Genomic DNA, 13,823 nt, shown 5'->3' with positions numbered 1-13,823 from the left:
GTCACGTTAATAGAGAACCATTACAAGGTTCATTATCAAAATTAAAATTACAAAAAGTATCTGTTGAGGGCGTAAACAGTGTGTGTGTGTGTGTGTGTGTGTGTGTGTGTGTGTGTGTGGTTGTGGCTGTAGTTTACGGGCGCCCAACGGCGTGGTTCTCAGCGCCCTTGCAAATATTAATAGGAACGAATATGTTAAAATGTCAGAATCCTAGGGATAGTAAGTCTTTCGCAAGTACACGCACTCTCCCTGAATGTCACTCACGATAATCCCTGCATTCAAACTGGCTCACGTGCATCAAGACGGCGTGAAAGTAAACAGATGTTCTAAAACTGACAATTAAAATAGAAGCTAGATAAGAGAAAAGCTATAAAAAAATCACGCAGGAACTTGACACTGGCTAATCACTTACAAAAATATGTATGAGCCAAACGAAGTGTTAACACATTAAAAGATTCTCCCTAAAATTTTAGGGAATAATTGGGACATTCTAAAACTGTAAGTCGCACCACATTCATTTGATTGTCAGTTAATAGAAAATGAAAGGTCTTTTGGACCTTCGAAGGAGACGGGATATGCCGATATCTAAATAAAATGGAGAGTTCACACGCTCGGTCACATTTTGATATACCCGAACAGATAAACAGCCACGAACTCGGCCTTGCAGCCGTCATCATATCCGTAAGAGAGAAACATAAACCACAAATGTTTGAGAATTGGTGAAACATGAACAAGTCTTCCATATCTGCTTACGTTCATGTTACACAAAGGCTGAAATTCCTTCGTTTTTATTTCCCTCTTCTAGTCTCGGTGCGAGGCTCTTTACCTGTTCGGAAAAAGTCAAAGTTTGAGGAAGCCTGTCAATTCTTCAGTTTAAAAAGAAGGAAACTTGTACAGATTTGCGAAATAATAGTGTTACCTAAGTAGTCAGCAATCATGGTCAGGCAAAACTTTAAAAAATACTCAATTTTATGTTATAAGTCAAAACAATCTAACCCACCAAAACCAAACTCTTTATGACAGCTTCTAATGATGTACAACATATTATGTAGTGACATACGCCAGGGATGAAGTGTAATGGGGTAGAGGGGGGAGAGGAGAGGGAAGGGGGGTTAAACAGTGGTATTAAATTACAGAAATATATTTCATTGAAAGGACGTGGTTAACATTAATTTTTAGAAAAATGTAGATCTGGTGAATAAACAAAGACGTTCATATATGAGATATCTTGTAAATAAATCAAAAGTTGCTCTTATCTAAATAGCTTGTTTGGTCAAATCCCGGAAATGTATCAGAGAATGTGCTGGCTACGCTTGTGATTAATGACCAGAGAAATTCTCCATTAAAAAGGAGAAACTTCTGACTGGATTCTTTGGTCACACATTAGGACGTAGTTACAGATCTAAAACAGAATATTCATAGGCCTACTCCAGCAAAATACAGTTAGCGACGTCAAACCCAATTACACAAGAAAATCTCATATAAAATTTCAGAGTTCATTTTATAGAGTGGAATGAAGGAAAAAATACATATTTCTTTCAATACGCGTATCGAGAGTCGAACTAAACAGCGCAAATACCTCAGTACGAGTTTAAATTAGCTTTATCTTGTCTTTGTGGCCCCTAATTCCCTCACAAGATACTGGTTCTCCAAACTTTGTAAGTATGCTTTCACGCGACAATAATTTTTGGAAGCAGATCAGGAAGAGCAGCGATCTTTATCTTGTTATTATTAAAATAATCAGTCGTGATCGCAAATGATGTTTTGTTTCAGAGCTGTGGCATATGCCGTGAGGCACCAGTCGTCAAATGCAGTTCACGACTGGTCGCTCACGGCATATAACACAGCTCTGCTGATCGTCTACGCGGGTAACTAATAGTGCCTCTCTGATCCGAAGATGTCTACTAAGACTTAAATCGGTCACCGCTGATGAAATAAAACATGATTTCCGATCACAACTGATTATTTTCATTAAAGTTTTACAGGATAATTTACAGCTTACTTCAAATGTCCATTCCGGTGTTTCGGCATTTCCGTGGTCTTCCCTGGTAAGCTGTAACCATTCGTACTACCCTCCTCTGAGTATGTTCAACATTCCTCGTTACTCCTGTCTCGTATGGACCTCAGCGCAGGAACTCCATTTTAGTTTCTAATGGCGATCCCACTTTGGTGGCTTTTTCTTGTGCACATTAATGATCGCTCATCAGCTACACTGCCAGAAGTAGAGTTCGTTTTGTTTGCAGATGACACAGGTATTGCAATAAATAGTATGTCGAGTGCAGTTCTAGAAAGATCTGCTAATGATATTTACATGGATATTAATAAATGGTTTGAACCCAGCTCACTGTCATTAAACTTCGAAAAGACTCACTATATGCAATTCAGAACCTGTAAGAGGTTTCCACCGAGCATACGCATAAAATATGAAGAAGAGCAGATAGAAGAGATTGACAGTCTTAAATTCCTGGGATTACAACTTGATAATAAATTCAGTTGGGAGGAGCACACTACAGAACTGCAGAAACGCCTTAACAAATCAGTATTTTCAATTCGAGTGTTAGCTGACATAGGCGACATAAAAAGGAAAAAGCTTGCATACTTTGCCTACTTTCATTCCATAATGTCATATGGTATAATATTTTGGGGTAACTCTTCAAGTCAAACAAATGTTTTCAGAGTCCAAAAGCTTGTGATAAGTATTATTTGTGGAGTAAATTCACGGACGTCCTGTAGAAACCTCTTCAAAGAACTGGGTATACTATTTACTGCCTCTCAGTATATTCACTCCTTAATGAAATTTGTCCTAAATAATATCTCTTTTTCCAACAAACAGCTCGGTTCATACATACAATACCAGGAACAAATATGATCTGCACAACGACTTAAAAGCACTTACTTTAGTTCAAAAAGGGGTCCACTACTCAGGACACTCATCTTCAATAATTTGCCAGTAAACATAAAAAATTTAGTTACAAATAAAGATCAGTTTAAACGGAGCCTGAAAGACTTATTTGTGGCCAACTCCTACTCCATTGACGAATTTTTTAATAGATACAAATGAAGTATTGTATATATTCATACTATTAGTAGTCAGCAGCTCGTGTTCGTGCGGTAGCGTTCTCGCTTCCCGCGCCCGGGTTCCCGGGTTCGATTCCCGGCGAGGTCAGGGATTTTCTCTGCCTCGTGATGACTGGGTGTTGTGTGATGTCTTTAGGTTAGTTAGGTTTAGGTAGTTCTAAGTTCTAGGGGACTGATGATCGTAGATGTTGAGTCCCATAGTGTTCAGAGCCATACTATTAGTATTGTTATTTCAACTTTAAAAAAATATTGACATATTCCACGTACACGAGCATCTCCTCAGCACGGATCTATGGAACGAAAAACTAATCTTATCTAATGTAACCTAGGTGTGCCGACTGGACGCGCAGACGAACTCGTTCTCGTGCCGGCCGGCGTGCCAGGCGGTGCGTTGCGGGCCCGGCGCCGTGTGCGCGGCGCAGAACCACGTGGCGCAGTGCCGCTGCCCGCCGGGGCCGTACGCGGGAGACCCGTACGACGCGGCGGCCGGCTGCCGCACCGTGCCCTGCGTCTACAACATCGACTGCCCGCCCAGCCAGCTGTGCGACCGCCTCTCACACACCTGCATGGACGTCTGCCACGAGGACTCGTGCGGCACCGACGCCGTCTGCGTCGCCGAGGACCACAAGGCCGTCTGCCAGTGCCCGCCGGGATACAGGGGGAACCCAGAGGTAAGCCGCTGCGTCCCACTGTCTCTGTAGCACGTCATTCCCCGACTACTACGGTCGCCATAGCCGGCTCCGGTATCTGGAGGATTCTGACCTGCCTAGAGATAATGGGGCAATGTTTCTGTACTATCTATATATAAAAGGCAATGTCCCGACCAACTGACTCACTCACTGACTCGTCATCGCCCCGCCCAAACAACAAGAATAGATACTTCAAATCTGCAGATGACGTTGATCTTCCCCTCCTAAGGCGAGAAATAAATAGGAGAGGAAAGGCTTTTTGAAAATAGTCGCTATTACAACAGTCTTGAAACTAGAACTACGAAAACTAGCATTTGGTTTCTCAGATATTTTTAAAAAAATACGTATTTCAGCATGTTTGAACATTAAACCACTAAGGGGCTAAAGCAGGGGGTGAAAAGATTTTGAAAATAAATCATTATTAAAGACCTACTTAAGCATTTTTAAGCTAAAGCTATGAAAATTGTGTTTGACTTCTCGGTTATAAATTAAAAAAAGAAAAAAATAGGACTTTCACTGTTTTTTGGAAATTCGGCCTACTAAGGGAGTCAAATACGGGATTAAAAGTTTCAATAATTATTTCATTATGAAAGCATTTTCAAAGCTAAATCAATGAAAATTCATACTTGGCTCCTCGCTAATAAATAAAAAGTCCTATTTCACTGTATTTGGAAATTCAACCTCAGGGAAGTGAAATAGAGGGTGGCAACTTTTAAGAAACTATTTCTTTATATTTTAAAAAATTAAAGTTAAATCTGTGAAAACTGATATTTCACTTCTCGGTTAGATACAAATAAATATGTGTTAAGAGATAAAATTTTCTAAGTAAATAGCACCCCAAGAAAGGAAAAGGCCTGATTAATAAAAATCTTCCACTCCAGCTACCAGAATTGCCTTTTGGTCAGAAACACATTCGGAAAAGACCATGCTTCTGATGCTTTAATTAGCGTGGAAAGTTTAGAAGGTGTTGCAATTTGGGAATGATATAAAATTCAATGAAGGAAAAACAAAAAAATCTGTGTAGACCCTGCAATTTATGCAAGCGAAGCAGCGAGCACTAAGCTAGTGCTTTATGAGTTGCGTTGGCAGCAGTTTTAATTAGTACTGCAGATAAACTTTAAAAAACCGTGACAAGACGTAGCGTTTCCTGTGGAATGGTATTAACGGAAGCTGGAAATGTTGTGGGTGCTGTATGTGGAGGTTATATTGTAAACCAGAATTAAATTTTCACTCTGGGGCGAACTGCACGCTGATATGAAACTTCCTGATAGATTAAAACCGGATCGAGACTCGAACTCGGCACCTTTGCCTTCCGCGGGCAAGTGCTTTACCAATTGAGGTACCCTAGTGCTAAGGTACCTCAATTAATCGAGCACTTGCCCAAGGAAAGCAAAGGTCCCAAGTTCGAGTCTCGGTCCGATACACAATATTAACCAGTCAGGAAGTTTATTTGCGTATGTGAGTCCTATTCAAAACAGACCCTTCCTGTACAATGATCAAGGCAGTATTACTCAAGTACAGTGTTCACTGAGCGAATGTTGCATTTTTGTCAATCAATCATTATTGCCAACAACAAATTCCACGATGGAGTATACGCACAGGGATGGTGAAAACGCTTCAACAATGACCTATACAAAGATCGCGAACTGACACTGCAGACCCGAATCACTGTGTTTCTGAGCCACAAATATGTTTCAGGAGAGCACAGTGCGGCTGCAAAATATGATAGCACAGGAGATAATGCAGTGAAAGTAAGCAAGCCAACGATCCTCCGCAGCTCGTTATCAGAGACAGACGGGAGTAATCTTATAGTGAAAACAGCATCATTTAGTTTTTGCACAAGATCCTGAAAGCTACTCTCAGTGCTAATAATTTAAATTAGTGGATCTCATTCTTATTCACCACATTGAGACGGTGAAATTTTGTTTTGCAGCAGTTCGGTGTCAGAAACTGAATACATTGCATTTTGTTGCAGTTAAGGGTTAATCCGCTCTCTAATAAAAGTCAAGTACCGAATTTACCGACTACCCTATCAGCTACGTCATTTACATTACATTCTATGTCTTTCACCGTCATGTGCAAAGAAAAAATTTTTCGAACCATCTATCGTTTTTAGTGGCAGTATATCCAAAGATTAACGGACCCAGAAAAGAGCCCTGTGGCAGCCGTAACTTTTCTTGACGCCAATGTGATTCGAACTACTTTCCATTTGTTAACACAGGCCAAACTGCTACTTCCTACGTTACAAGTACGAAGTGATCCATTGCTGAACATTTTCCTTAATCTTCAAGTTGCGTAAAAATATTGCGTGGTCCACACAATCAAATGCTTTTGTTAAATCAAAGAAATACCTACTGTCCTCAATGTACCTTTCAGCCATGCTAGTGCCTCTCACACGAAAGAATAAATTGAATTCGGAGTACATGTCTACAGCAAATAAGCATCCCTCACAATCGGATACTGAATGCCCGCCATTGTGTATAAAACAATATTTCGTAATATTTTTGGATATATCTTCTGCAGATGGGCGTCTCTCATTATCGTTTTTTTAACTGTGTAGTGTGGGCTGAAGAGATCCTCCTTGATGACTTTATTCATTACACATTCAGTTAGGCTAGGGCACTCAATGCGTCCTTTAGCCTGCTGTCTTTGGTGATGTCTATCTGCTGTGGAGGGTGAGATGTGTCTAGGCTGTTATGTGTAACTGCTTGCTTCCTCGAGTTATGACAGATTGCCCATGGGGGCTGGAACGTTATTGACTTCGGTACTCGATGCTTGTGCCATCTTGCAGGGTTTACCGTTCCTACCGATTCTAACTGTCGAACTTCGTCCCTAAGGGCATCGATTTTGTCAAAAACTCGTAGAGCCTTTTCATGGACCTTCTCTTGTCTCGTGGAATGCGGTGCGGATGTCGACGATTCTTGTCCACCATGGAGCTCCTGTGATCCATCGATAGCAAATGTTTTGCAGCGTTTGGAGTTTGTTGTAGTTGGAGACGCACGTAGTTCCCCACGAGGTGGAGCCATGTAACATTGTGGGTTCCACCGTTGCCATATACAACTGGAGTTTAGCCTTAGGGCTGAGATCCTTACTCTTCAGGAACGGAATCGATGACCTGGCCATCTTCTGGGCTGCCGTCTTCTTGTCGTCAATATGCTGCGTAAATAGTAATTTTTTGTCTCCGAAGCGTAACGCAGGTCTGTAATCGAGTGTTTGCGTGCGCCTACAGATCGAGTGCACCCCGGGAGCCGTGTGCCAGCCGAGCCCGTGCCACCCGAGCGCGACGTGCGAAGCGGCGCCGGGCGGCGACGGGCACGTGTGCCGCTGCCCGGCCGGACAGGTGGGCGACCCGTACACGACGGGCTGCCGGCCCGAGGGCCGCTGCCCGGCCGGAGACCGCGACTGCCCGGCCACCGCCGCCTGCCAGGGCGGCCGCTGCATCAACCCCTGCGAGGCCGGCCGGCCGTGCGGGCCCAACGCGCTCTGCGAGGTGCGCGCTCACCGGCCCGTCTGCTCCTGCCCCGCCAAGTTCCAGCCGGGGCCCTACGGCGTTTCCGGGGGCTGCATCCGCTCTCCCGCGCCCTGCAACAGCGACCAGGACTGTCTCGGCGACATCTGCCACGGAGGACAATGCAAAGGTACGCTCCATCTTCTTCTACCTTCAACTAGCCCAAACTCCCGCTTAGTCGTCTACTCGCACAGTCCTTCTTTCCTTCACACTTGAAACTTGCACTCGTCCTATTAAAGAGCTTAGCATAAGAAAAAAAAACTGTATATAGGCTTAATTCACACTACCGGCAAATGGCGGACTTAGATTTGTTGGAATGGTTCCGAGAAAGCATTTGTAAACAAAGTCGCATACAAGACGCTAGTGAGACCTGTTCTAGAGTATTGTTCCAGCGTTTGGTGTTCTTAGTAGGTAGGGATGATGGCAGACAGCAAACAAATTCAGAGAAGAATGGAGTCGTAACAGGTCGAAAGTCTAACAGAAATCTTACAATTTTCAACATGACTGTGATCCAGCAACCGTACTTGAATATGATTTGCTGAATATAATACAGCCAACCTCTTGCAACAAGATTTGACTTGACCTGGTTTCGACACCGATTATGGATGTCTTCATCAGAAAAACCAAAAACAGTTGTATTTAGTGACATGAAATAGATTTTCGAGCAAACTACTCTTTTCATATAAAATAACTTCATAAAATCATATTTGAAATCATGTGTGATGAGATCATATTATTCGCAAATGTGTTTTCATTTGTCACTACATACTCGTACAATTGTTTTTGGTTTTTCAGATGATGACACCCATATTCGGGGTCGAAACCATGCCAAGTTAAATCTTGTTGTAACCGGCTGGCTGTATTACATAAATCATAAGTAATAGAAATACTCGAGAACGTAAGTGGGGATCCTTCAAAGAAAAAAGACATAGTTTTTGTAAAACCCCGTTCTGTAAATTTAGAGAACTGGTGTTCTGAGATGACTGCCCCTTACATGTACCTCGCTCATATAAGTAACATAAAAGACGAATAGAGGCATATAGATAGTCATTTTCCCTCGCTGAACACATTTATAGAATAGAAAAGGGAATCGATCGCATTGCTCTAATACATACCTCCACCATGCATTTTACAGTGGCTTGAGGAGTGCATGTGTAAATACAGAACCTTATTATATTGATTAATGTGGCTATGTGCTAAAAGAGTATAAAGCCTGCAAGTTGTACAAAATAAATGACTAAGCTGCAGCTCCTAGATGGGCCAGTATACTAGACATCCATGTTGAACTGTAAGAGAAGTACCTACAAAAGAACGGCTCTTCACCAAAACTGCTGTAGCCGTACGCGGTCCGACAGCTAAACGATGCAAGCAGAATCCACCCTGAAGATTGACAAAGGTATAAGATTCCGTAAGGGATAATAGAAGTCAGGTAGGACACTCAAGAATAGCCTCCTGACCTAGATGAGACAAATCAATGCAGATTAGACAAGAAGATACTAGAAAATAAATGTAAATAAACTATGCAATTATACAAACAAGGACGAAAAGAATACTGAGAACAAAAGGACGCAAAAGAAAGGCCGAGACCGTCTTAAAGTGTTTACGAAATAGAGAGAAATTTACGTTGTAAATTTTCGTCCTAAAAGAAATAAACCACAAAAAAGTAGTAACTCCTTGGGGCACTTTTTCGTTGAGTTTTATATGCGCAATACCTTAAAACTTTCTGTTCACCGTAAATGTTTCTCCAGTGAATTATTGTTATTGATAATTATGAAAATGAAACGAAGTGGTTAGGTAATATCTAGCGGTCGCATATGGTCTACTCTTTCACAATAGTGCCAAGATGGAGGACGAGCTTAAAAAGCCCACCCGACAGGCGGATCACCAACATCAGTGCCATACGCCCTTACTCAAGAAATGGGAGAACTATCTAACAATCAATCCAATAACCGAAGGTCATAGAACCTGGCCAGAAAATCTGAAATAAAAGCTTGAAAGATACTGCAAGAAAATTAATTCAGCTTCAGAACGAAAGGTACCAAAGGGGCAATTCGACTTTCACTTGATAACAAAACGTGTAATAAAGAAAAAGACAGATACCTCAAATAGTTTTTCGTTATACAGAAAAGTTGGGTTTATGTCAGCCACTTTAAGGTGTCCGTAAAACAAAGAGCAAAACGTGCCGACGAGTAACTTAAAATTTCTACAGAAACCAAGTCGGGGTAATAAAAGTGCAAAATTAACAAAAACAAATTCTCGTTAAGAGGGATGTAAAGTACATTTCCTTGTTTGACTTGTAGCCTATATTAAAGTCATAATGAATGAAGTGAAACGAAATTTGATAGTAAAAATAAAGGTTCAAATGGACAGATACCAATACCAAGATTCACAGACGATATGGTACCTTCAACCGGAAGCGATATTTAGAAGTAGCTATTAAGGAAATGTTCAAGGAACTTAGTTAATAAATTCGTCTTAGGATAAACGAAACTGAATAGCAATAAAAAAGAAAGTTTAGACAAGACTGCAGGAACAAGAAAGACATATGGAGCATACAGATACGGACAAAAAATCGTTCTTCTGCACATGACCGCTAAGGTATATTGATAGGCAACTGAGAAAGAAGTGCGTTCTAAATCGTGGAAAAGTTCGGAAAGAAGAAAGCTATAATCAATTGATGGGAAAGCCTTAGCAAGTGAGGGGATCGACTACTGAAACACCTGCTGAGGCCTCCGAACAGTTAACTTGGTATTTGGGTAAGTGTGAGAGATAAACTGTAGGGGCCTGCAAAGATTAGAGGTTATCAAGTATGTTTGCTGTGGGAGATGTAGTTAAGCGAAAAAATAGAAAGTGGAGTTGAACAGTATTAGATTAGTTGAAAAACTGACGTCTTACAACAATAAGAACATGAAAAAGAAAGAAGAGGAGAAAAAGGTCACTATTAGGAGGAAAGAGATTTTGAGCTCCTGATCACCAGGTTATTCTTCAGTATTCTGATTAAATAGCAATTCCAATCTCCTCCACAGTGTCCAACAAATTCCGGCACATCACAATATTGATGGTGGTTCGTCCGTTGCATGAGAACATTCAGCACTAAAGATGGAAGCTTTTTTAGAATGGAATATGTTTCAGCATAATGTTTCATTTATTTCCTTGCTTTCACTTCTGGTTTCGTAACTAACTCCAGATTTCAAAAGCTGCTATTGCTCCACCTATACTACGTAAACACATAAGGACTGACTTTTTTTATAACTTTAATTTAGATGGAAAGCTCAAATCAAACTAGCCATCGATTATCACTGAAATGTTGTGTTATTCATTATTACAAACAAAAGTAAAATATTTTCTTACGCCTTCATATTTTTTTGTGTCCGTTGACTTCTATAGATTAAGGAGAGTCTTGTTTTTGTAGTTGCCTGCAGAAACTCTGACGACTGCTCGAATGGTGAGAAATGCGTACTCAGCCTGTGCGTGCTACCGTGCGTGGGCCACACGCAGTGTCCTCAAGGTCTTGCTTGCACCAATGGCTCTTGTCTTCTCGGCTGCCGCTCAAGCAAAGAGTGTCCCAGCAACCAGGCTTGCATCAACGCTAAATGTCAAGGTAAGTGAGTCTACACGTTGCGTCACCTGGGAAGAAGAGTCATAACCAATGTAGCTGCAGTAAATGTGTGACATACAATCTAATTGTTATTACCCTGGTGGAGATAAATACGCTGATTCAATGCTATTTCTGTTCGTAAAACCTTCGGAAACTATGCTAAGATTACTCTTCCGTTAAAATATTGAGCGACAGCGGAGACAACGCAAAATATATAAAATCCCTGCTCTCATTGATTGCTGTTGTAGAACAATAATAATTCCTGTTACATGAAAAAGAACCGATTGCATTAATATTATTATATGGATAGTGGGTGGCGAAAAAGACCGCGGACAAAAAGTCATATGAAAGAATGCTACGTCCAAAAGTGCATGAAGCAAGGTTTCATTTCTAAATCTTATATACCACATACTCAACTAAGATACCGTTTCGTGACATCTCTGAGAAAATCAGCAGTTTATTTAAGAAAGAATAAACTTCCTGTAATCTTAAATTAACATCTGCATGGTTGGTATGACGTGGTTAAGCATTTAACTCTGTAAGCTTGCTACCAAAATTCCGCCTGGAAAGCAGGCAACCAGGGCAACTTCCTGGTACGAGAAATTGCCGTTCCATAATGGTGCTAGGAGTGCAAGTGCAGTGGAGTTTCATAGTTCAGCAAAAATAGTGTTTTACATAAAATTTCAATATTTATTGCTAACTTTACGCCAAATTACACATAGAAGACGTCACTCGCCCATTCGAAACGAATGAAGATAGCCTACATATTGTTCTTGAAACCAGCAGCCCGGTCGATAAATTCCTGCTAGGTGCGCCACTCTCTAATGACACGGGTCTGTCATTTCACAATGATAATGGGTTTAGAGATCCTCTGAGCGCGTGCCTACCACACCCTACAGGAGAGAAATAGCACTCCTCAGTGAGCTGCATAACATTATTCATTTGTTTTGTAGCAAAGGCAAGGTGGAATATATTCTTCCATGTGGAATTCGGTTTTTGTGGCCCACCCAGCTTCACAAACTGTTCTATTTTCAGACATTAATTTATTTATTACTATCTATAAATACGTTACCAACATTTAAATAATAGATCATGGTCGCAAGGTTTTTTACTACTTGTTACACGATAAGTAAGTAAAACTAAAGTGTGTATGTTCCAGCAATTGATTACTTGAAAAATTATCTGTTATAAGAGGCTACAGAGCTGAAATAACAATAATAATAACAATAAGCATTAAAATGAAAGTATAAAACTAAAACTAAAAATGAAATAGAAGTTAACAGTAAACAGACAAACTTTAAAATACAGCGTGTAACGGGTATAAGTGCAGATATTTTTATATTGTTACCTTAATATGCCAGTGTGTTGGTTACTTCTCTGCGTCGAGCAGTCTTCCCACAAACACGTCACGAACTTTACGACCTCATATCTCCTGCACGGTCGTAACTTCACCAATAAGTGGACTTCCCCTGTCAGTACAGACTAACCGTTTTACATCCACGAGTCCACACTTCAATTCCTGACCTGTGACCAGGGGAAAATAAACGTTATTGGCTTGTTCTTGCCATATCTACTTGGAGCTACTATACAACATAAAAACATACCACTAGTAATAGCTATACTTATTAGTCTGCAAATGACATGAATACTGATATAATTTTGTTGAGTACACCGACCTAAGTCAGCAATAGAGACATCTGCACTTACATTTGTTACACTCTGTGTGTATTCTCCGGTCAGTATGTGGAAACTTTATTAAACAGATTTTGGAAAACAGAGGAAAGACATTTGCATGGCTAAATTTCAATACAATTTTTCAGTTTTAAGCTCTGTATCGAAACAGCTATAATCTATGCCTTCCATTTTAATAGCAATCGATTTCTAAGACACAAAGCTTCATCTTCAGGTATAAAATACCGTATTCAATGAAAATGTGAAAGTGCTATGTACTGATGTCCACGTTCTGAGAACGAAGCGTCAAGATCTTGAAACAGACAGCAACTTCGAGAAAGCTTGTTGTCTCGGCCTGTTTGCTACTGTCTACACCACAGCTGGTTTCCGGTATCTGGTAGAAATCGGCTTTGTTCTGCAGCGAGATGCTGGGCCGGTATTACTGTAAGTAGGTAGTAGGCAAGGATTACTAGGCTGGCTTAAGGGCTTGTGACTTTCCAGGGACAGTAAGTATTTTCTAGCATCCACTGGAAAAGTCCTGGTAGGAAGCTGCACTTCACAGAGAGTCCTATTAGTGACAGCTGGAAACAGGGAACGTCTCTAAATGAATTAATGTTATTTACAATGAAATGAACAGCCTTAGCTGCTTACAGGCGTTGACATATGTCAACGGGGACAGACGAAAATGTGTGCTCTGGCCGGGACTCGAACCCGGGATCTGCTGCCAAGTTGGCAGACGCTCTATCCATATTTTTTTTTTTTTTTTTTTTTTTTTTTACTGATCGTTGAATTTGTTCGTGGTGGACGTCAGATGACAGTCGTTCAGGTTGCTCGTTGATTCGTTCACTCAGTTTTTTTTTATTACAGATGGTAGCTAAACCCTCTGACCGAACACGCTGAGCTACCGTGCCGGCGTCCATCTGAGCCACCGAGGACACAGAGGATAGCGCGGCTGCAGGGATTTATCTCTGGTACGCCTCCCGCGAAACCCACATTCTCAACGTATTGTCCCGCACTACATTCGTAGTGCCCCCGCCCATTATACTCATTACTTGCGGCGCGTTGCCGATTCCCGTAAGAGTTCGGGCACTGTTTGTGCACTCGCACAGAAGAAGAAGATGGTCAAGTGGCCGGTGAGCCTTAACTATATATATACTAAGATGGTATCTGTTCTTTCGATCGGGGCACACATTTTCGTCTGTCCCCGTTGACATATGTCAACTCCTGTAAGCAGCTAAGGGTGTTCATTTCATTGTAATTTCATTCTAATGAGCTGCAT

The 13,823-nt window shown here is 41.2% G+C and overlaps 1 protein-coding gene across 1 annotated transcript in view; it reads left to right on the top strand.

Moving 5' to 3' along the window:
* The window catches only part of LOC126439847 (uncharacterized), a 604,845-nt gene that overhangs the window by 236,397 nt on the left and 354,625 nt on the right, over nt 1-13,823 (top strand). The window contains 3 exon segments of the mRNA XM_050090598.1: nt 3,408-3,749; nt 6,997-7,405; nt 10,688-10,876. Coding sequence (XP_049946555.1) covers nt 3,408-3,749; nt 6,997-7,405; nt 10,688-10,876 — 940 coding nt within the window.

The sequence above is a fragment of the Schistocerca serialis genome, chromosome 1, assembly GCF_023864345.2.
Source record: "Schistocerca serialis cubense isolate TAMUIC-IGC-003099 chromosome 1, iqSchSeri2.2, whole genome shotgun sequence".
NCBI classification, from domain to species: domain Eukaryota; kingdom Metazoa; phylum Arthropoda; class Insecta; order Orthoptera; family Acrididae; genus Schistocerca; species Schistocerca serialis.
Note: the sequence above shows the minus strand (reverse complement) of the source record. Positions and strands in the feature narration are given on the sequence as shown.